The sequence below is a fragment of the Indicator indicator genome, chromosome 13, assembly GCF_027791375.1.
Source record: "Indicator indicator isolate 239-I01 chromosome 13, UM_Iind_1.1, whole genome shotgun sequence".
In the NCBI taxonomy this organism is placed as follows: Eukaryota; Metazoa; Chordata; class Aves; order Piciformes; family Indicatoridae; genus Indicator; species Indicator indicator.
Window position 1 is genome coordinate 9,714,664 of NC_072022.1, and position 23,472 is coordinate 9,738,135.

General features: G+C 47.6%; 1 protein-coding gene across 1 annotated transcript in view; it reads right to left on the reverse strand.

Annotated features, from left to right (window-relative positions):
- The window catches only part of IFT80 (intraflagellar transport 80), a 68,629-nt gene that overhangs the window by 19,825 nt on the left and 25,332 nt on the right, over positions 1-23,472 (reverse strand). Inside the window, exons 5-10 of the mRNA XM_054385968.1 lie at positions 21,746-21,855; positions 19,720-19,809; positions 17,910-18,047; positions 6,015-6,194; positions 1,905-2,023; positions 837-911 (exon numbers count right to left, since the gene is read on the reverse strand). Of these exons, the coding sequence (XP_054241943.1) occupies positions 837-911; positions 1,905-2,023; positions 6,015-6,194; positions 17,910-18,047; positions 19,720-19,809; positions 21,746-21,855 (712 nt within the window). The remainder of the gene's footprint in view (positions 1-836; positions 912-1,904; positions 2,024-6,014; positions 6,195-17,909; positions 18,048-19,719; positions 19,810-21,745; positions 21,856-23,472) is intronic.

Below are 23,472 nucleotides of genomic sequence, written 5' to 3' on the forward strand. Positions count from 1 at the left end.
TCTCTGGGCAGCCTGCTCCAGGGCTCCAGGACCCTCACCATGAAGAAATTTCTCCTCATGTTGAGGTGGCACCTGCTGGGTTCCAGCTTGTACCCACTGTTCCCTGTCCTAACACTGGGCACCACTGAAAAGTGCCTGGCACCTTCATCCTGACACCCAGCCCTCAGCTATTGATAGACATTGATCAGATCCCTCTCAGCCTTCTCCTCTCCACACTAAACAGCCCCAGGGCTCTCAGTCTCTCTTCACAGCAGAGATGTTCCACTGCCCCAGTCATCCTTGCAGCTCTCCACTGGACTCTCTCCAACAGGTCTCTGTCTCTCTTAAACTGGGGAGCCCAACACTGGACACAGTATCCCAAGTGTGGTTTCACCAGGGCAGAGTAGAGGGGGAGGAGAAACTTCCTAGACCTGCTGGACACACAGCTCTTAAGAATTGTTTGGGCTGGAAGGGACCTCCAAAGGTCACCCAGTCCAAGCTCCTGCAGTCAGCAGGGACATCCTCCACTAGATGAGGTTGCTCAGGGCCCTGTCAAGCCTCACTTTGAATATCTCCAGGAATGAGGCCTCAACCACCTCCCTGGGCAACCTACTGAAGTGTTCCAGCACCCTCATGGTGCAGAACCTGTTCCTCTGGAACACTGAATCTAAATCTGCTCTTCTCCAATTTCAAACCATTGTCCCTGGTTCTGTCACTTCAGGCCTTTGTGAACAGTCCCACTGCAGCCTTCTTGTAGCCCCCCTTCAGGTACTGGAATATGTGTTTATGTGCCATGATAAAGTTCTAGGAAGTGCATGTTCACATCTCTTAAGAGAACACTCCAAGAAGTGAGCTACCTTTCTGCTTGTAGAATCAAACTAACTGTTCCTTCCTTCAGGTCAAAGATCAGTGGTGTGTTCCAGTTCTTCGTACTGAAAAAAAAAACAACAAACCAATTCAACATTCATTAAAACCACTTAATCTTCACATACAGGAGGCTGAAATCACTAAGTAATGAGCTGGGCTCCAACTCTTTTGGAGTGATCCAGATGTGGGTTAAGTCCCTGTCCTGTGTGTCCTGTTACAGGCTGTGTTACTGTCCAGTCTTAGTCATCTCACTCAAAATTCAGAGTGCCTCACCTTGAATATCTCCAGGGATGGAGCCTCAACCACCTCCCTGGGCAACCTGTTCCAGTGTTCCACCACCCTCAGGGTGCAGAACTTCTTCCTCACATCCAATCTAAATCTGCTCTTCTTAAATTTTAAACCACAGCCCCTCATCCTGTCACTGCAGGCCCTTGCAAACAGTCCCTCTGCAGGGAATCATTGAGGTTGGAGAAGATCATCAAGATCCAATTATTTCAAGATCCAGTGATTCCAACCACATCCCTCAGCCTCACATCTACATGCTTTGTGAACACTTCCAGTGATGCTGACTCCACCACTGCCCTGGGCAGCCTGGCCCAGGGCTTGATAACCCTTTCCATGAACAGATTGCTCTTCATGCCCAACTTGAACCTCCCCTGGAACTGACTGAGGCCATTTCCTCTTGTTCTGTTGCTTGTTCCTTGGGAGAAGAGACCAAGCCCCACCTGGCTCCTGCCTTCTTTCAGGGAGTTGTAGAGAGCCAGAAGGTCTCCCCTCAGCCTCCTCTTCTCCAGGCTGAACACCCCCAGCTCCCTCAGCTGCTCCTCCCCAGCCCTGTTCTCCAGACCCTTCCCCAGCTTCATTGCCCTTCTCTGGATCTGCTCCAGCCCCTCAAAGCCCTTCTTGGGGTGATTGCTCCAAAACTAGGGTGCTAAGTTCTACAGCCTATTGTACTTAGTCAATTAAAATCTGAACTCCTGTACTTCCAATCCAGTTCCTGCTTCTCTCTTAGGAGTGTCAGACGAGCTTGGGAAGCTGCAGGGACCTGTGTTACTCACGAGAACACATGGCACTGAAGAGAAGTGGAAACAACCAAATGTCCATAGTTCAAGGAGGCCTTAATGACCCTGTCACGGAATTCCAGCACATCCACTGCATCATTCAGAACATCACGCACCTAATCAGAAGGAAATTCTGGTTGAATAAAACAACAAGAACTGAAACTGAACCTAAGGATTAAAACAATTGAACGTAATGATGACTTCTTGTAAGTACATGTTGATACCAGAGTGCCTTCAGCAGAATGCATCCCTGTGGGAACAGGCACCTTGACAGCGCTGGGGAAAACTCCAACACAAAGGTTCTAATAAACCTTGAGCAAACAATGAGGAATTCCTGAAGAGCTGGATGCAGTTCTTTAAAAGGAAGGAGTAACTAATGTGTACTTGGAATACCTAGGTGCTACATTACACATGAGATGGAGAAAACAATCTGAAATCAAGAAATTCTTGACAGTGAGGGTGGGCAGACACTGGAACAGGCTGCCCAGGAGGCTGTGGATGTCTCCTCTCTGGAGGTGTTCAAGGCCAGGTTGGATGGGGCCTGGAGCAGCTGAGTCTAGTTGAGAGGTGTCCCTGCCCATAGTGGAGAGGTTGGAATAGGTCATCTCTGAGGTCCCTTCCAACCTGAGCCATTCTGTGAATTCTATGATTCTATGAAATCCTGATAATCAGATCACTCTACATTAATGAAACCCTCCTGGATCAGGGGCAGCTCCACTTCCTCAGTTTATTGCATACTCTTCTGGAGAAGAGAAGGCTCTGAGGAGACCTTACTGTGGCCTTCCAGGATCTGAAGGGGGCCTACAAGAAAGCTGGGGAGGGACTTTTTAGGATGTCAGGGAGTGACAAGACTGGGGGGAATGGAACAAAACTAGAAATGGGGAGATTCAGATTGGATGTGAGGAAGAAGTTCTTCCCCATGAGGGTGGTGAGACACTGGCACAGGTTGCCCAGGGAGGTGGTGGAAGCCTCATGCCTGGAGGTTTTTGCAGCCAGGCTGGATGTGGCTGTGAGCAACCTGCTGTAGTGTGAGGTGTCCCTGCCCATGGCAGCGGGGTTGGGACTGGATGATCCTTGAGATCCCTTCCAACCCTAACAATTGTATGATATTCCAGCACTCTGGAGATTATTCCCAGAGCTCCATCTGTTACGAGTCGATGTCTGGGAATGAAAGAAGCAATCTGAATTTCTACCTGTTCCCAGACACTGACTCATCTTATCCCACCCACCAGGGCATTTGCTGTTGCTACAACTTTTCCTAATTACATATTCAACATCAAAAAGAATTGAGAACAAAAGAAAAGGAAAAAAAAAATCCTTAAAGACCTAACTAGGAATTTAGGAAGTTGAGTTTGATACTGAAAAGATTGGCTTGGTGTCCCACACCACCAAATGTATAACTTGGAAAATCTGGAAGAATGGAAACCTTCTCTTACCCCAGTGCTCAGAGAGTGAATGTTGTGAGTCAGTGTCTGGGAACACAGAAGACAAATCACAAAGACCAACAAATTCATATTTTTATATTAATTCCCAGCTGTTTGGTAACCTAAAGGTGGATTCAAGCCAAGAGTTTTCAAAAAGAAGGATCCTAAACTTAAACTCCAGAAACCACATGTAGGGGTTTCCAGCAGTGCTGAGACTTGGCAGCCCCCACTGAGGTCAGTGCCTGTTGCTCAGCACTCAGCTGGCAGCACCATGCAGGTACCTGAGTCATGGATTCAGGGACTGCTTTGGGTTGGAAGGGACCTTCAGGGTCATCCAGTTCCAACCCCCTGCCTGTGCAGGGACACCTTCCACCAGCCCAGCTTGCTCAAGGCCTTGAACACCTCCAGGGAGGGGACATCCACAACCTCCCTGGGCAACCTGTTCCAGTGTCTCACCACCCTCACTGTCAAGAATTTCTTCCTAATATTCAGTCTCCATCTGTCCTCTTCAAGCTTCAATCCATTCCCTTTCATCCTGTCACTAAAAGCCTTTGTAAAAAAATTATAAAAGAGTGGTGTCTGTCCTTTTTTCATGTTTTTTTTAAAATTGAAAAATGGAAGGGAAAAAGCACCTTGTCTCAACCATTCTTTATTGCTCCACAAGAAGAGGGAGGAGAGCCCCAGAAGAGTCCATCAAAGTCATTCCAGGGCTCTCCATGCATGGCAAGATGTAAGGCTTCCAGTGAGAGGGAATGGAGAGGGACTTTTCATAAGGATGTCTAGAAACAGGACAAGGGGGAAAGAATTTCTTCCCAATCTCCAGTCTGAATCTGCCCTTCTCAAATTTTAATCCATTCCCTCTCATCCTATCACTGTGAGCCCTTGTGAAAAGTCCCTCCCCAGCCCTCCTTAGTCCCCCTTCAAGTACTGAAAGGCCAAAAAGTCCTGGCAGCCTGATGAAGCCCCTGCTGACTGGAAAAGAGGAAACATCATCCCCATCTTCAACCAGGAAAGAAAAGGAAGACCCTGGAAACTCTAGGCCAACCAGTTTGACCTGTGTGCTTGGCAAGGTCATGGAGCAGATCCTCCTGAAGGCACATGGGAAATAAGAAGCTGTGATTGATGGTAACCAACAGGGCTTCACCAAGGGCAAATCCTGCCTGGCCAACTTGGTGGCTTTCCACAATGGAGTTACAGCATCAGTGGATAGGGAAGAGCAACTGATGGCATCTATCTGGGTTTGTGTAAAGCATCTGACACTGTCCCACAACACATCCTGGTCACCAAACTGGAAAAGCATGGACTTGCGTGGTGGCCACTGGTTGGATAAGAATTGGCTGGAGGGTTGTTCTCAGAGAGTTGGGGTCAACAGCTCAGAGACCAGAGACCAGTGGTGTCCCTCAGGGGTCAGTACTGGGGCCAGTGCTTTGTCAGTGATGTGGGCAGTGGGACTGAGGCACCCTCAGCAAGATGACACCAAGCACTGTGGCCTGATTGACAAGCTGGAGGGAAGGGAACCATCCAGGACAGGCTGGAGAGGTAAGCCCAAGGCAACCGCATGAAGTTCAACAAGGCTCAGCAAGCAAGGTCCTGCAGCTGGGTGGGGGCAATGCCACTGTTCTTCTGCACAAACATCTTCATTACACTTGGAAATTCTCTCTCTCACATCTAATTCCAGACGTTCTTTAGATGATCTATGTACTTTATTGGAGGATAAAGCATTCTGAGTGACATAGTTCTGGTCCTGATGGTGGTGTGGCTTGCATAACAGGGATTTGCTCTTCTCTACAACTGAGAATTGCTAACTGACCATTTTATTGTTAGGGTTGGAAGGGACCTCAAGGCTCAGCCAGTTCCAAACCCCTTGCCATGGGCAGGGACACCTCACACTACAGCAGGTTGCTCACAGCCACATCCAGCCTGGCTGCAAAAACCTCCAGGCATGAGGCTTCCACCACCTCCCTGGGCAACCTCTGCCAGTCTCTCACCACCCTCATGAGGAAGAACTTCTTCCTAACATCCAATCTGAATCTCCCCATTTCTAGTTTTGTTCCATTCCCCCCAGTCCTATCGCTCCCTGACATCCTTAAAAAGTCCCTCCCCAGCTTTCTTGGAGCCCCCTTCAGATCCTGCAAGGCCACAAGAAGGTCTCCTCAGAGCCTTCTCCTCTCCAGACTGCACAACCTCAACTCTCTCAGGCTGTCTCCAGAGCAGAGCAGCTCCAGCCCTCTGCTCATCCTCATGGCCCTTCTCTGGACACCTTCCAGCACCTCCAGATCCTTCCTGGAACAGAGGCTCCAGAACTGGACACAGAGCTCCAGGTGTGGTCTCACAGAGTGGAGCAGAGGGGAAGAATCCCCTCCCTGGCCCTGCTGGCCACACTTCTCTTGCTGCAGCCCAGGCTCTGCTTGGCTCTCTGGGCTGCAAGTGCTCACTGCTGGCTCCTGCTGAGCTTCTCATCCCCCAGCACCCCCAAGACCTTTTCTTCAGGGCTGCTCTCCAGCCAGTCTCTGCCCAGTCTATATTGGTGCTTGGGATTGCCCCAACCCAGATTCAGTCTTATATACAGGGAACAAAAACAAGGAAAATGTTTTGTCAAGGATTACAAATTTCCATTTTCTATTAAAAAAAGGCCTTGGAAAGCTAGCAGTGAGAATGCAGAGGTCTGACCTGTGCACCTTACCTGCATGGCTCTCCTCTTAATTAAGGTTATTTCAAAGTTCTTCCACTCCCAGCGTTGCTCCACGATGTGGGCAAAGATGACGTGGCCATTTGCACAGGCTCCAGCCAGCTGAGTGCCATCAATAGACCAAGAGATGTTGAAGATGCTGCCAGTGTTTGGCTTCTCCAAAGCATAAGACCACTTGGAGAAAAAGAGAAAAGGAGACTTAATTATGGGGGGGTTTTGGGGTACTTTTTGAAAATCACTTACTGCAATAAAATGATTTGTAGGGCTGTACTTTTATAAGAGACATAATTGAAGTCACAACATGGTGGGACTTGGAAGGACCTCTGGAGCTCACCCAGTCCAACCCCTGCTAAAGCAGGGCACCCACAGCAGCTTGTCCAGCAGCACAAAGCCCGGGGGGGTTGGAAGCTCTCCACACAAGGAGACTCCACAACCTCTCTGGGCAGCCTGCTCCAGGCCTCCAGCACCCTCACACCAAACAACTTTCTCCTCCTCTTCAGATGCAACCTCCTGGGTTCCACTTTGTGCCCACTGCCCCTTGTGCTGTCCCTGGGCACCACTGAGCAGAGTCTGGCCCCAGCCTCTTGCCCCCCACAGCTCCTTTGTCTCTTGCTGAGCATTGCTCAGCTCCCCTCTGGGGCTGCTCTTCTGCAGGCTCTCAGCCCCAGGGCTCTCAGCCTTTGCTTCTCACAGAGCTGCTCCAGGCCCCTCAGCATCTGTAGCCTCCACTGGACTCTCTCCAGTAGTTCCCAGTTTCTCTTGAACTGGGGAGCCCAGAGCTGGCCCCAGTCCTCCAGCAGTGGCCTCACTGGGGCAGAGCAGAAGAGGAGAACCTCCCTCAACCTGCTGGCCACACTTCTCTCAATGCATCCCAGGACCCCATTGGCCTTCTTGGCCCTGAGGGCACATTGCTGGCTGATGGTGGACTTCTTGACCCCCCAGCACTCCCAGGTCTTTCTCTTTGGAGCTGCTCTCTAGCAGGTCTCCCCTCACCTGTGCTAGTGCAGGAGGCTGTTCCTGCAGCTGCAAGACCCTTGTTGAACTTCATGGATTTTTAGGAAGATGTTAAACCAGGTTTTAAACTACTAAACAGATCTGAACTATTGTGTCTTCAGAAGTGTGTAACAAGAGCATTTTAGGACAACAGAGGAGAGGAGAGGATAACAGAGGAGAGGAGAGGATAACAGAGGAGAGGAGAGGATAACAGAGGAGAGGAGAGGATAACAGAGGAGAGGAGAGGATAACAGAGGAGAGGAGAGGATAACAGAGGAGAGGAGAGGATAACAGAGGAGAGGAGAGGATAACAGAGAAGAGGAGAGGATAACAGAGGAGAGGAGAGGATAACAGAGAAGAGGAGAGGATAACAGAGAAGAGGAGAGGATAACAGAGAAGAGGAGAAGATAACAGGAGAGGATAACAGAGAGGAAAGAAGGGGAAGGGAGGGGAGGGGAATTTTAGAAGACATTCAGCATTTGAAGAACTATCTGAACATACAAATACATCTGAAATCTTAAGACTCATGTGACTGAAGTTACATGTAGACATCTGATTCTCCTGACTTTTGGATATATGATATTCTAGCAGAGGGAAGACAGCTGGAAGAAAATACTCACCTAATGTATCTAACACACTGCATATCCTGATTTCTTTTGCAGTACACAGAAAGGACACGCACTACCCCCCTCCAAAAACACCAAATCCTTCACAGAGAGTCTTTATAATCACCCAAAATCACAGTAAAACAAAGGTGTCAGACTTCAAACTGTTGATTGGAAGGAAACAGAAGGGGATGGAAATTGAAGCTCTCAGTTGTGCTGTGTAAGCTGACCTGCTGAGTTCAGGCTCTTCTCCTGCATAGGCAGCAGGATGAGCAGAAGGCAGTGCCAGCACTGCCTGGATTTCCCCTCCCAGGTACTGCATTTGAAGGGCTCAGCTTCCATGCTCCTTGGCTGACAGGCAGCCCATTCACTGCCTGGATGAGCTGGGGAAGGGAATGGCAGGGTCTGGAGAGATGACCACAACCTGCTCTCATGTCCCAGGGGGATGAATTCTGTATGAAACACTCTCCAGTAATTAAGAGCATAATATTTAACTCTCTGACAGCCTTGCCTGGAGAGTGAGTAAGCTCTTGAGGCTGCAGGACAAGTGATTGTAAGGAGCACAGTCAGAAAATCCTCTCAGCATCCTACATCTTGAGACATATTTTTCACAGCTGGCCAGATGTGAGCTATCTGGGAGAAGATTTTGAGGAAGCAATGCTATTTCAAAACTGAGGATTGGGATCCTCCCAAACAGACAAGGCTGTTTCTAAGGTCATTTCCCTGAGATCAAGAAGCTACCCATCAGGGAGAATGAATAATCAAGGGGCATCAAGCCATCAACTGAGAAGCACTTTAAGGAGCTTGAAGAATGTGCTTTGGAGCTACTTTTTTTTTTTTAATCAATAGCAGACACACTGAGCTCTAAAATGGACACACTTCCAAAACTACTTTTTTTTTTCCTAGCCCAGAAGCCTTTTTCTTGTTATCATTTAGCTAGTTGAAACAGTCCAATAGTACCAGGTTACAACCTCATTTTTTTTCCCCAAGAAAACTACATAAAGCAATCACAAAGTTTTCATTTTCCAGGTCTTTTTGAAAGCTCTCAGTATAAATTCAGTTCACTGGGCTCCCTGCAGATGCCTGCTGCATTTATCACGTACAGAAATGTTATCAGAGAAATAATTCAGCTTTGCCATGTTTAATGTAGGAATCTTTTTTAAAATCTGAAATTGTTGGAATGTATTTCCCAGACACACTGACTTAAAAGGGGTATGGCTATGACTGTGTGAAATAAAACTCACAGAATGCTTTGGATTGGAAGGGAGCTATGAAGGTCATCCAGTCCAATCCCCTGCAGTCAGCAGAGCTCCAAACTAGAGCTCCAAACTAGAGCTCCAAACAACCTGACCTGGGATGGTCCTAGCAATGGGGCATCTCCCAACTCTCTGGGCAACCTGGGCCAGGGTCTCATCACCCTCAGGGTAGCAAAATTCATCTTTCTCTCCAGTCTGAATCTCCCTCTTTCAGTTCATGTCCCTCAGGACTATGTCTTTTGATCACTTCCAGGGATGGTGACTTCACCAGTTGCCCCATCAGCCTGGGCCAGGGCTTAGCCACTATTTCAGTGAAGAAATTGTTCCTCATGCCCAACTTAAACCTCCCCTGGGACAACTTCAGGCCATTTCCTCCTGTCCTATCACTCCTTCCTTGGGACAAGAGACCAACCCCCTCCTGGCTTCAACCTCCTCTCAGGGAGTTGTAGAGAGCCAGAAGTTCTCCCCTCAGCTTCCTCTTCTCCAGGCTGTACACCCCCAGCTCCCTCAGCTGCTCCTCACCAGCCCTGTTCTCCAGACCCTTCACCTGCTTCCTTGCCTTGCTCTGGACCTGCTCCAGCCCTCAATGTCCTTCTTGGAGTGAGGAGCCCAGAACTGAAGCCAATGCTCAACGTGCAGCCTCATCAGTGCTCAGTACAATCCCTCATGTCCTCATTGATGTAAAACAAGACAAGGGTGCTAGAATCACAGAATGTTAGGGGTTCGAAGGGACCTCCAGAGCTCATCCAGCCCAACCCCCCTGACACAGCAGGATCACCCAGGACAGGTCACACAGGAACACAGCCAGGTGGGTTTTGAAGGTCTCCAGAGAAGGAGACTCCACAACCTCTCTGGGCAGCCTGCTCCAGGACCCTCACCATGAAGAAATTTCTCCTCATGCTGAAGTGGCACCTGCTGGGTTCCAGCTTGTACCCACTGTTCCCTGTCCTAACACTGGGCACCACTGAAAAGTGCCTGGCACCTTCATCCTGACACCCAGCCCTCAGCTATTGACAGACATTGATCAGATCCCTCTCAGCCTTCTCCTCTCCACACTAAACAGCCCCAGGGCTCTCAGGCTCTCTTCATAGCAGAGATGTTCCACTCCCCCAGGCATCCTCATAGCTCTCCACTGGACTTTCTCCAGCAGGTCTCTGTCTCTCTTGAACTGGATGCAGTATCCCAAGTGTGGTTTTACCAGGGCAGAGTAGAGGGGGAGGAGAACCTCCTTAGACCTGCTGGCTAGCGCTGAGGTAGAAAGTGCCAGGTCCTCTGAAACTGAAGATCTCTGTTTATTTCTTTCTAAGTGAAGGCTCTGATTTCCTTCTTCCCCACAGGGCATTTCACATTAGTGCAGAGGTAGCTGCCATCTGAAGATCTCTTCCAGTCTGCATGGCCATTAACAGCTGGCAATCAGCTATCACTACTGCTGAGGGATGAGCTGACACTTCAGTGCAAACTGCCCAGGAGCTTCTCATCAGAAAAGGACTATTAATTTTCTGATGTAATGGAAGGCAAATTGGACCTTACAAGATTACAAAAATCAGTTTTCCAAAGCAAATCCATCCTTAGGCACATTAAAAACGTTGGGAGATGGGCACCTATTTGGAATTTGCTCACGGGAAATATGTCATGTCTACAGAGAACCTCCCCTAGAGATTTATCTGAGTCCAGAGGAGGCCACAAAGCTGATCCAAGGGCTAGAACACCTCTGCTATGAGGACAGGCTGAGAGAGCTGGGGGTGTTCAGGGAACATCTCTCACCTCAGACAGATCACGTCAGAGCTCATCTGCTCCCCACCATGCCCACAGACACTCTCAACTAGACTCAGCTGCTCAAGGCCTCACCCAGCCTGACCTTCAACACCCCCAGCAAGGAGGCAGCTGCAGCCTATTCTCACCACCCTCCTACTGAAGTTCTTCCTCAGCTCCACTCTACCCCTGCTCTGCCTCAGCTTCAAACCATTGCCCCTTGGCCTGTCTCTAGACCCCCTGAGCAAAAGTCCCTCTGCAGCCTTCCTGCAGGATCCCTTCAGGTCCTGGCAGGCAGCTCTGAGGTCCCCCTGGAGCCTTCTCCTCTCCAGGCTGCACACCCCCAGCTCCCTCAGCCTGGCCTCACAGCAGAGCTGCTCCAGCCCTTGGAGCATCTTTGTGGCCTCCTCTGGGCTCTCTCCAGCAGCTCTGTGTCCTTCTTCTGCTGGGGACACCAGAGCTGGAGGCAGGATTGGAGGTGAGGTCTGAGCAGAGCAGAGCCAAGGGGCAGAATCCCCTCTCCTGCCCTGCTGCCCACACTCCTCTGGCTGCAGCCTAGGACACTGTTGGACTTAACCCCAGTAAGTAAGGTGAGTTATCAACAACTGAGGCATGACCTCCAGGTGAGGTATTAAGCTATGTATTAGAAGAACAAACAGAGGACAGCTGAATTCCTCCTGAAATCCAAGCACATTCTCCCAATTATTAGATGCAAGGGCTAAAAATAGGATGACAAACTGTCCCAGATAAATTCTTAACCTTTGGAAATGAAACACTGATGGAGCTCTTTAAATAGATTATTGCTTCCATAGATGATCCACATGCTTTCATTGCCTTCCAGAAGTCACATTAGCCAATTCTAATAAATTAAAATATGCCAGCTTGGAAAGAACTGGTCAACAACAGAACTCCATGGGGAACTTATCTGGAATAATTTTTTTTTTCTTTTTATTGAGCCTCAAAGAATTCAGGCTCATGACTGTTAATAAAGGTAGATGAAATAGAGACAGGGCAGAAAAAAAACACAACCCCAAACCTTATTTTTGTTACCCTGCCAAATGCATATCTCTGAAAAGAGACTAAAATTAAATGTAATGGGATCAAAGTGTAAGTCTATAGGAAACAGATTTGGTTGAGTTTTGTTAGTGTTTTAGTTTAGCACAACTCAGCACTACCCAAATAATAATATGGAAATCATATTATCTTGGAATTGCTTAGGTTGGGAAGGACCTCAGAGCTCATCTGCTCCAACCTCCCCACCATGCCCAGGGACACCTCTCAGCCAGACTCAGCTGCTCAAGGTCTCATCCAGCCTGGCCTTCAGCACCCCCAGCAAGGAGGCAGCCACAGCCTCCCTGAGCTGCTTGTTGACCCTCCTACTGAAGAACTTCTTCCTCAGCTTCACTCTACCCCTGCTCTGCCTCAGCCTCAAACCATTGCCCCTTGGCCTGTCTCTAGACCCCCTCAGCAAAAGTCCCTCTGCAGCCTTCCTGCAGGAGCCCTTCAGGTCCTGGCAGGCAGCTCTGAGGTCCCCCTGGAGCCTTCTCCTCTCCAGGCTGCACACCCCCAGCTCCCTCAGCCTGTGCTCACAGCAGAGCTGCTCCAGCCCTTGGATCATCTTTGTGGCCTCCTCTGGACTCACTTCAACAGCTCTGTGCCATCCTTCTGCTAGGGGCACCAGAAGTGGACCCAGTATTTTGAGGTTTCTTTTGTATTTGTCTACTGTCTGATCTTAATTCAAAGGCTAAATTGTGTTAATGCTACAACAGTCACAAAACTTACTGTCCTAAATGAAAATCATGGCTGTTAAAACCATCAACTTCAATAAACTTAACCTGAACACTTAAATTCTTGTCAAAGCTACTCCGTAGGTAACAGCTTCCTTGCACTTTAAAAATCATTAGATGCTTTCCCCTCCCCCCCATTTACCAACTAAAAACCAATGAAAAAATGACAAACATCACTATTTTACAGTATTTGCCAAGGGCTTGTAGTGACAGGACAACAGCTTTGAGTTGGAAGAGGGGAGACTGAGACTGGAGATGAGGAAGAAATTCTGGGCAGTGAGGGTGGGGAGACACTGGCACAGGTTGCCCAGGGAGGCTGTGGATGCCTCCTCCCTGGAGGTGTTCGAGGTCAGGTTGGATGAGGCCTTGAGTGACCTGGGCAGGTTGGAGGTGTCCCTGCCCATGGCAGGGGGTTGGAACTGGATGATCTTGAATGTTCCTTCCAACCCGAATTGGCCTAGAATTCTATGACAATCACATTGATCAAATTAATTACAATCGATCAATTAAACCATTTTTAAAATTTAATTTATGGTAATAAAAAAAACCCCAGAGACCTAAGAAATGCTTTTACAGGGTAAAATTTTCAAGGACATATTCTCCTCACTCCAAGAAGGACATTGAGATGCTGGAGTGGGTCTAGAGAAGGGCAACAAAGCTGGGGAAGGGTCTGGAGAACAAGGCTGGAAGGAGCAGCTGAGGGAACTGGGGGTGTTTAGTCTGGAAAAGGAGCTTGAGGGGAGACCTCATTGCTCTCTACACCTCCCTGAAAGGAGGTTGGGGTGAGGTGTCTCTGTCCATGGCAAGGGGTTATAAACGGATGATCTTAGAGGTCCCTTCCATCCCAAACCATTCTAAGGATCTATGAATTTATTTAATGCATGACCAACCCTGGACATTAAATTATTTTCAGTCAGGTCTGTAGCTATTTGGAGACAGAGCTGAACAGAAACACTTCACCACACAGCTTCATACTTGATGCACAGGGCCATGCTCACACATGTTCTAGGTGGGCTGGTGGGTGAGGAGCAGCTATCACTCCTGCAGAAATGTTTGCCTTCGTTTTCTGCAGGTATCAGGCTTTATTCTCTGCATTTTAAGTTTTCCTTTTTTTTGATAGAATTCCTAGGAAAATTAGCTGTCTCATGGAGCAAAGCATGGACTATAGAAAGCCAAGTAGAACAGCATCAGTCAAAGATGGAAAATCCAAGTCAAGTGAAATGGCCACAATTGGTTCTGTACTGAAAGAGAGCTTGCAGAATGTACAAAACCTTTTCAAAATACGAACATCATTTTGCTTGGAAGACCTTCCAGATCATCTAGTCCAACCATTCTCTAACTCAGCCAAGCCTGGTGCTAAACCATGGCCCTCAGCACCACATATCTGCCTCTCTGAAACACCTCCAGGGATAAGGATTCAACCACCTCCCCGGGCAGTCTGTGCCAGGCTTTGAGAACCCTTTCAGTTAAGATACTTCTTGTAACGTCCAACCTAAACCCCCCTGGGTCAGCTTGAGGCCATTTCTTCTTGTCCTGTCACTTGTTACCTAGGAGAAGACACCAACCCCCATCTTAGGAAGAGGTTCTTCAGACATCAGCAAGTTCTTTACTATGAGGGTGGTGGAACACTGGAACAGGTTGCCCAGGGAGGTGGTGGAGGACCCATCCCTGGACACATTCAAGGTCAGGTTTGATGGGGCTTGGAGCAACCTGATCTAGTTAGGGCTGTCCCTCCTGACTGCCAGGATGAGGGCTGGACTAGATGACCTTGAAAGGTCTCTTCCAACCCAGTGCATTCTATGACCCTTCTAGGCTCTCCAAGGCATTGGGAAAGCAACCTGTCTTTGGAGCAGATGGGTATGGGGCATTTTCTAAGACTTATGTGGGAGTGGAGTAGGGAAGGAGGAAATCAGTGAATTTTAGTCATTCCTACCATCTCTTGCTGTGTAAATATTTTGACCTGATCAGTAATGTCAAGGGAAGCACGCAGAGCCACAGGAAATAGCTCACATAAATGAACTTTTTAAGCACTGCCTTCCATCCCACTGATGAGATCCTGGAAAGCTGTGAACATCAGGACGGCTAAAATCTATCCATCAATACATCCAGCTTCACATTTTTATATATGTATATCTATATATACTTTAAAATTAATCTTAGTGCTATATGCAGGATCCTGAGCGTGACCAGGCAACAAAATTCAACATTAAATAGATTTTGTTTGGTATTCTGTAGGATAATAATTTCTTTTACAGAATCACAGAATGACAGGGGATTGGAAGGGATCTCCAGGGATCATCCAGTCCAACCCCCCTACCAGAGCAGGGTCATCCAGGGTAGTCAGGTGGGTTTTGAAAGTGTCCACAGAAGGAGACTCCACAACCTCTCTGGGCAGCCTGCTCCAGGACTCTGCCACCCTCACCACAAAGAAGTGTTGCCTCATGTTGAGGTGGAACCTCCTGGGTCCTAGCTTGTGCCTGCTGCCCCTTGTCATGTCACTGGGCACCAACAAAAAGAGCCTGGAACTTTCATCTTGACACCTACCCTTCTGATATTTACAGGCATTGGTAAGATTCCCTCTCAGCTTTCTCCTCTCCAGAATAAACAGCCCCAGGGCTCATAGCAGAGATGTTCCAGTCCCCCAGTCATCCTCACAGCCTCTGCTGGACTCTCTCCAGCAGGTCCCTGTCTCTCTTGAAATGGGGAGCACAAAACTAGACACAGTATTCCAGGTGTGGTCTGAGCAGGAGAAGAACCTTCCTCGACCTGCTGGCCACACTCTTCTCAATGTACCCCAGGATGCCACTGGCCCTCTTGGCCACAAGGGCACATTGCTGTCCCATGCAGAACTTGCTGCCCACCAGGACTTCAAGGTCTTTCTCCACAAAGCTGCTTTCCATCAGGATGACCCTTAGTCTGTCCCGCTGCCTGGTGTTCTTCTTTCCCAGGTGCAGGACTCTGAACTTCATGAGGTTCCCCTTCCCCCAGCTCTCAGCCTGTCCAAATCTTGCTGGCTGTCAGCCACTCCTGCCATCAGCAAACTTGCTGAGGGTCCACTGTATCTCCTCAGCCAGGTCATTGATGAAGGTATTGAAGAAGGCTCAACCCAATACTGATCCTTGGGGAATACCACTGGCCAGAAGGCCTCCAATTAGACCACGACAATTTCTTTTCCATAATAATTTCTTTTCCACACATTCCGTTATTGCAGCTAAAGTGATTTTTTTTAACTCAAGAAATCAAGCTTCCAAATTAGATTTGGAGGGGATTTTTTTTTTTTTTTGCCATGAAGCTTCTAGAACAAAGCATCCATGCAGAAAGGAGAAGAGCAGAGAGGGAATTGGATTGAATTATGCCCCCAAACTGAACACACATGCTAGAGAAGAGTTAATGATATATATATCGCCTGATGGCTCCCCGAGGAGCAATTTGCCAATACAGCTCCATTACATCAGACATCATAAAAATGTCTGTGTTGACCAGTAAAAGCCAGGTCTGGTTCTCTTCAAACTCCATCACTCTGGTGGTATGTGAATCATTCTTCCTTTCCCCTCCCTCCCCTCAGTACCAGCAGAGCTACTTCTTTAGTAACTATTTATATTCAATGTCAGGAAAGAAATTTTCATGAAGAAAAAAAAAAACAACAAAATGATGATTTGGAAGATAATAAATTCCCCTTGCTAGCTGCTAAACAGACCAAAGCATCTGGCACTAGCTACTGTACATCTCTTTGTTTCTTGAAGAGTGGAGCAATAAAGCAGGTAAAAGAACCCTTAATTTGATGAAAACAAAAACAAAACCAAAAACCACCCCCAAACTCTCTGCATTTACATTTCAAACAAAACCCCACAAGCCTGTTCAGTATTAAATGCTGATTAAAAAAAAATGACTGGGTTTCAGCTAGCAGGAGTTGGAACCATACTGACAGCAAATTATATTACAGAATAACCAGCAAGAAAAACAGTAAGGCCCTGGGGGAGCAGAAACAAAAAGCTATATGCTAGCAAACACCAAACATGACAGCAGAAAAAGAAAGCCACCATTTGTCTTTCTTCCTTTCCTGCTGCACCAGTCTGCCACATTTCAGCAGCAGTCTGGCCTGGGTGCAGAGTGCAGTCTGAACTGTTACTCTCACCCACACAGCTGCACACTTCTTTCACTTTGGGTTTGTTTCAGCTGATCACTTGCTGGTGGAGATCAGCGATCCCAATACTCCTGATCTAGGAGGAAGCATTCCCCATTCAGGCTGGATGGGGAGAATGGACGGAGAGCAGCCCTGTGGAGAAGGTCTTGGGGGTCCTGCGGCTGCAAAGCTGGACAGGAACCAGCACCAAGCGCAGCCAGCCCAGCCCCAGCCTGTCCTGGGCAGCAGGGGCAGGGAGGGGATTCTGCCCCTCTGCTGTGCTCTGCTGAGACCCTCCCTGCAGTGCTGGGGCAGCTCTGGAGTCCTCAGCACAGACAGGGACCTGTTGGAGCAGGGCCAGAGGAGGCCACAGCAATGCTGGCAGGGCTGGAAGCCCTCAGCTATGAGGCCAGGCTGAGAGAGTTGGGGTTGTTCAGACTGGAGAAGAGAAGGCTCCAGGGAGACCTTAGAGCAGCCTGCCAGGATTTGAAGGGGGCTACAGGAGAGCTGGGAAGGGACTTTTGACCAAGGCATGGAGTGACAGAACGACTGTGATAGCTTCAGACTGGAAGAAGCTGGATTTAGATGAGACATGAGGAAGAAATTCTTTACAGTGTGGGTAGTGAAGCACAGGAACAGGTTGCCCAGGGAAGCTGTGGAGGCTCCAAGGCTGGAGTTGTTGAAAGCAAGGTTGGATGGAGCCTTGAGCAATGTGGTCTGGTAGGTGTCCTTGCCCCTGGCAGGGGGTGAACTGGATGATCTTTAAGGTCCATTCCAACACAAACCATGCTGAAATTCCTCAGCCATATAGTTTCTAATGGCTGACAATTGCATTTTGTGATCTCCTCATGAGATGTGCTTGTCAGCTCTTAAATCTTTTCTGAGGGAAAAAGCTAAATGAGGGCATTGTTCTATCTCCTTTTTTATAAGATCATTATTATACACTCTTTGCTTTTCATGGTTAATGGTTAACAACTGCATTTTCTGATTGCCTTGTAAGAGATGCTGATAAAGAATTTTGGTTTTAATGTAAAAAGGCTAAACCTGACATGTTAATGTCCTGAAAGGCAAAGTATTGTGAAAAAAAAAATGTATCCAACCTAATACATATTTAGAAGTCCAGATAAGTAGATCAAGGATGCACCCACTAGATGGGTGCTAGAAGCCATGGCTAGAACAGAATCACAGAACGGCTCAGGTTGGAAGGGACCTCAGGGATCATCTACTCCAACCTCCCTGCCATGGGCAGGAACACCTCTCAACTGGACTCAGCTGCTCAACTTGGTCTTGATGTATATCCTGAGGAACATTTACTCCGTTATCAATCAATGTGTCCCATCCCACACTTGCTGTTTCGCAGGGCTATTCCTTACCCCAGTTTTATCACAGAGACGCAACGTATGGAAAGATCCCACAGCAAAGAGTTCTCCATCTGCAGCCCAGGCAATTGATGTTATAGGATGCTCATGGGGCTGGGAGCTGTAGAGAAGACATCCAAAACTGTCCCAAACCTTCAAAAGAAATTAAAGATAGATCTATAAGAACATGGTTTGAGTCTACCTTTACTTAGCCTACAACTCATGATCACAGAAACAAACTCTCCAAATGATTTCAGTGTCTTTTGTGTAATTAGAAAAGTCACAGAATCACAGAATGTTAGGGGTTGAAATGGACCTCCAGAGAGCATGCAGTCCAAACCCCCTGCCAGAGCAGGATCACCCAGGGAACACACCCAGGGAATCTCTCCAGAGAAGGAGACTCCACAACCTCTCCGGGCAGCCTGCTCCAGGGCTCCAGCACCCTCACAGTGACAAAGTTCCCCGTTCTGTTCCCATGCCACCTCCTCTGCTCCAGCTTGTCCCCAGTGCCCCTTGTCCTGTCACTACATCCCATCTATTAAAGTTCTTTCTTCATTAAACCTTGTTCCTAATCAATATAGATTTGATTCATGCAATAGACTTTGCTGCTATGGCAAGCGTTACATTATTCTGGATAATATATTTGGAACTTGGGAGTTTTGTTTCCTGCAAATGACTGCAAGTCTGTAAAACAACCACAAGGTTTACTCTTCTTGCACTCGTTTCTCAGCAATGTGAAGCATCTCTGCACATTTCCAGATCAAAGAGATTTTTTTCACTGATGGAAGCCAACAGAATATCAGGAAGTGAATTCACAGGATCCCAGCATGCTGAAGGTTGGAAGGGACCACTGGAGATCATCCAGTCCAACTCTCCTGCTCAAGCAGGGCACCCACAGCAGCTTGCCCAGCAGCACAATGCCCAGGGGGGGTTGGAAGCTCTCCACACAAGGAGACTCCACAACCTCTCTGGGCAGCCTGCTTCAGGCCTCCAGCACCCTCACACCAAACAACTTTCTCCTCCTCTTCAGGTGGAGCCTCCTGGGTTCCAGTTTGTGCCTACTGCCCTTTGTCCTGTCTCTGGGCACCACTGACAAGAGTCTGGCCCCAGCCTCTTGTCCCCAGTACTTAACTAGGTAAAAATTTATATATCTTAGTTGTTGTTAAGTCTAAGGAAGAAGCTCTTAGCATTGATCAATAAATTCCTCCTGAATATTCAGTTTCTGGCAAGCTGTCCATAGGACATATTTGGCAAAAAATCATAGAGATGTTGCTTTTGTGTTTCAGTGAAATCAAAATACAAACCAGTGCAACCTTAAGTTGGGAAAGCATAAATGCAGATTACAATTTAATTTCCAAGTTTTTATCTCCTATTTTAACAGCACTTTGAACAAAAACTTACAAAGATTATTCATCCTCTTATCCTGACCCTTTAGATATTGCTAAGCATTGAGAAGATTCTCAGTCACAGATTGGAGTAATTTGATTGCAATACTTTTATAATTTCTTTTTTTTTAATGTCTCAATTGTGGACATTTTTATCACAGCCACTTAGGAAAGTGACAGAACCAACATCTGATACAATTAAAAGTAAGTTCCTGCTTCAGGGAAGGAGCATGTCATGGGCTTACTATTTTGGACAGTGGATAGCCTCAACCAAAAAAAAAAAAAATCCCAAGGGATTAACTAAGGCTCCTGTAACAGAAAAGAGCAGCTTTATCTCCTCTCATGTCCCATGCAAATATTATTCCAATGAGAAAATAGCAGAATGTGGAATATTTCCTCTGGTTATTTAGTTTCCAACTAAAAAGTTAACCAGTGCTCACCTTATATTTACAGTCTTCCCCTCCAGAAAGAATAAGGTCATTAACTGAGTTCCAGTCAGTTTTCAAAATGAGTCCATCGTGGGCTTTCCACTGAAATGGGAAACAAAGGCAAATTAAATGTAGATGCAACAAGTCTGACAGCTTCTGGTTTTCATAGTCAGCATAAAATCATGGAATGGTTTGGGTTGGAAGGGCCCTAAAAGATCATCTAGTTCCAAACCCCCTGCCATGGGCAGGGACACCTCCCACTAGACCAGGCTGCTCAAGGCTGCTCTTATAAACCAATCAGAAAATGCAGTTATTAACCATGAAAAGCAAAGAGTACACAATAATAATAATAATAATCTTATCATAAAAAGGAGATAGAAGAACAATGTCCTCATTTAGCTTTTCCCCTTAGAAAATACTAAGAGTTGACAAGCACATCTCATGAGGAGATCACAAAATGCAGTTGTCAGAAATGGTATGGCTGAGGAATCTCAGCATGGTTTGTGTTGGAATGGACCTTAAAGATCATCCAGTTCCACCCCCTGCCAGGGGCAAGGACACCTACCAGACCACATTGCTCAAGGCTCCATTCAACCTTGCTTTCAACAACTCCAGCCTTGGAGCCTCCACAGCTTCCCTGGGCAACCTGTTCCAGTGCTTCACTACCCACACTCTAAAGAATTTCTTCCTCATGTCTCATCTAAATCCAGCTTCTTCCAGTCTGAAGCTATCACAGTCGTTCTGTCACTCCATGCCTTGGTCAAAAGTCCCTTCCCAGCTCTCCTGTAGCCCCCTTCAAATCCTGGCAGGCTGCTCTAAGGTCTCCCTGGAGCCTTCTCTTCTCCAGTCTGAACAACCCCAACTCTCTCAGCCTGGCCTCATAGCTGAGGGCTTCCAGCCCTGCCAGCATTGCTGTGGCCTCCTCTGGCCCTGCTCCAACAGGTCCCTGTCTGTGCTGAGGACTCCAGAGCTGCCCCAGCACTGCAGGGAGGGTCTCAGCATAGCACAGCAGAGGGGCAGAATCCCCGCCCTGCCCCTGCTGCCCACCCTGCTGGGGATCAGCACAGGATAGGCTGGGGCTGGGCTGGCAGTGCTCATGTCCATCCTTGCACCCCCACTCCCTCCAAGTCCTTCTCCTCAGGGCTGCTCTCCATCCATTCTCCACCCCATCCATTATCCATCATTTACTACCCCTGCAGCATGGATCTGAGTTTCCAACAGTACAAATGCAGAGACATTTTCTCTTCTGAAGTAAAATGCAGCCTGAAGAAGGAAGGAACAACCTGGACTGAAAGCATCTTCTGAATGATTACACCTCTATCTTTCAGCCTTTTTGCAACCAAAGGGAATCATAGAATTGTCAGGGCTGGAAGGGACCTCAAGGATCAGCCAGTCCCAACCCCCCTGCCATGGGCAGGGACACCTCACACTATAGCAGGTTGCTCACAGCCACATCCAGCCTGGCTGCAAAAACCTCCAGGCATGAGGCTTCCACCACCTTCCTGGGCAACCTGTGCCAGTGTCTCACCACCCTCATGGGGAAGAATTTCTTCCTAACATCCAATCTGAATCTCCCCATTTCTGCTTTTTCTTCCATTTCCCCAAGTCCTATCACTCCCTGACACCCTAATAAGTTCCTCCCCAGATTTCTTGTAGCTCCCTTCAGGTACTGGAAGGCCACAAGAAGGTCTCCCGGGAGCCTTCTCTTCTCCAGACTAAACAGCCCCAACTCTTTTCAGTTTGTCCTCATAGGAGAGGTGCTCCAGCCCTGTAGCTTCCTGCATCTTTTTGCTTTTTCTTTGTTTGGGTAAATGCTTAATCATATGCTTCAAAGATATCCAGAATAGAAATTGTCAGGGTTTTTTTTTAGGGTAAAGAAATGAACAACCACAGAAAAACAAGAAAAAAGGGAGAAAGGAGAAACGAGTAGGAGATGAATTGCATGGAAAATTGTAGCACAAACATTTTCTGTTTGACAGAAGTACATATAAGTCAGAATAGGTTTTCCCTTGGAAGCATGAGACAACCATAATGATACCTGCAAAGCTTTGGCATTTGGCTGAAGAGGTTTAATAATCAGCTGCTTCCCTGAAGTGTAGAGAACCTTCTCAGAATCAGGTCCCCAGGCTACTGAGTACACTGGTGTTCCTGTGGGGAAGAAGAAAGAGAACATTAGGGCTTCTCTGATCAAACCATGCAGAAACTGCACTGTAAGGTCACCAAGGGCAGGTGTAGGGTCTGCACCAGGGGAGGAACAATCTCCTGCACCAGGACAGGTAAGGGAGGACCTGTATGAAAGCAGCTCTGTGGAGAAGGACCTGGGAGTGCTGGGGGACAAGTTCATCCTGAGCCAGCAGTGTCCCTCATGGCCAAGGCCAGTGGTGTCCTGGGGTGCATTGAGAAGAGTGTGTCCAGCAGGTCAAGGAAGGTTCTCCTCCCACCTTGTTCTGCCCCTAGGGAGGTCATATCTGGAGTATTTTGTCCAGTCTGGGCTCACCAGTTCAAGAGAGACAGGGAACTACTGGAGAGAGTCCAACAAAGGGCTATCAGGGTGCTAAGGGCCTATAGTACCTCTATGAGAAGGAAAAGGCCTTGGGCCTGTTGAGCCTGGAGAAGAGCAGCCTGAGAGAGGACCTTCTCAGCATCTGAAGTGCTGGTCAAGAGCATGGAACCAGACTTTTGTCAGTGGTGCCCAGTCACAGCACAAGGGGCAGTGGGCACAAAGTGGACCCCAGAAAATTCCATCTGAACAGGAGGAAAAATTTGGTTGGACTTGATGATCCTAAAGGTCTTTTGCAATCAAAAAGATTCTATGCTTTTACATGTGGACACAAATGTGGGTAGAAAAAAAATTATATTGCAGAATCAAAAAAATCACTGAATGCCAGGTTGGAAGAACCCCAAAGATCATCTGGTCCAGCCTTAATTCTTCTTGCACCTAAATGATTATTGCAGATAAATTCTTCTTGCAACTAAATGATTCTTTTTAATATGTTAGGCTCCCATAATGAAACCTCCAACAAGAGAGCTGTTTTGCTGCACATGTAAAAACCCCCAAATCCCCTACACAAGCAACTTCAAACCCAAATGAGAACAAATATAAGTAGAAAGAGCAGCTCACAGACTTCATAGCTTTTTTTCCCAATTCACTGATCTGTGGCAGACTGAAAACTGCAGGAGGATACGTCTCCACTAAAGCTGCCTGTTCCCTTTTAAAACCATGTTCTGTTGCTGTTTGCAAACTGCTTTCTTTGAAAACAGAAGAAGTGAAAAATTACATGGAAGAAGCATCCAGGAAAAAAAAAATCAGACTTGCCAACTATCCAAATATTTTCCATAGCACTTGACAGGATTAAGTCTCCCCTGAAGAAGAATCAAAGTCCTAACACTACTTGATGCCTTGCAAATAAAGCTAAGAAGGGTCAGCAAAGAGCGTGGCCAAACAATGATCTCTGTCCTTGCAAAAGGCCTGCAGCGAGAGGCAGCAAAGTTTCAGCACGGCCTCAGCTCTGCAGAGTGCAGGGAGGGAGGCTCTGCAGTTCAGTCCCTGTCAAGCTCTTTTCTTTGCTCTTTGTAAAACTTGCTTCCTTATCTGCAGAGAAGGGAAGGAGAAGGCTTGGTTCAGGCCCCTGGTTTTCTCAAACAGGCTTCGCATTGTCAGTGGCAGCAATGAGGACTTCGAGGGCATGATGTGATGCACTTTGGATATTCCAAGACCATAGAACCCCAGACTGGTTTGGGTTGGAAGGGACCTTAAAGATCATC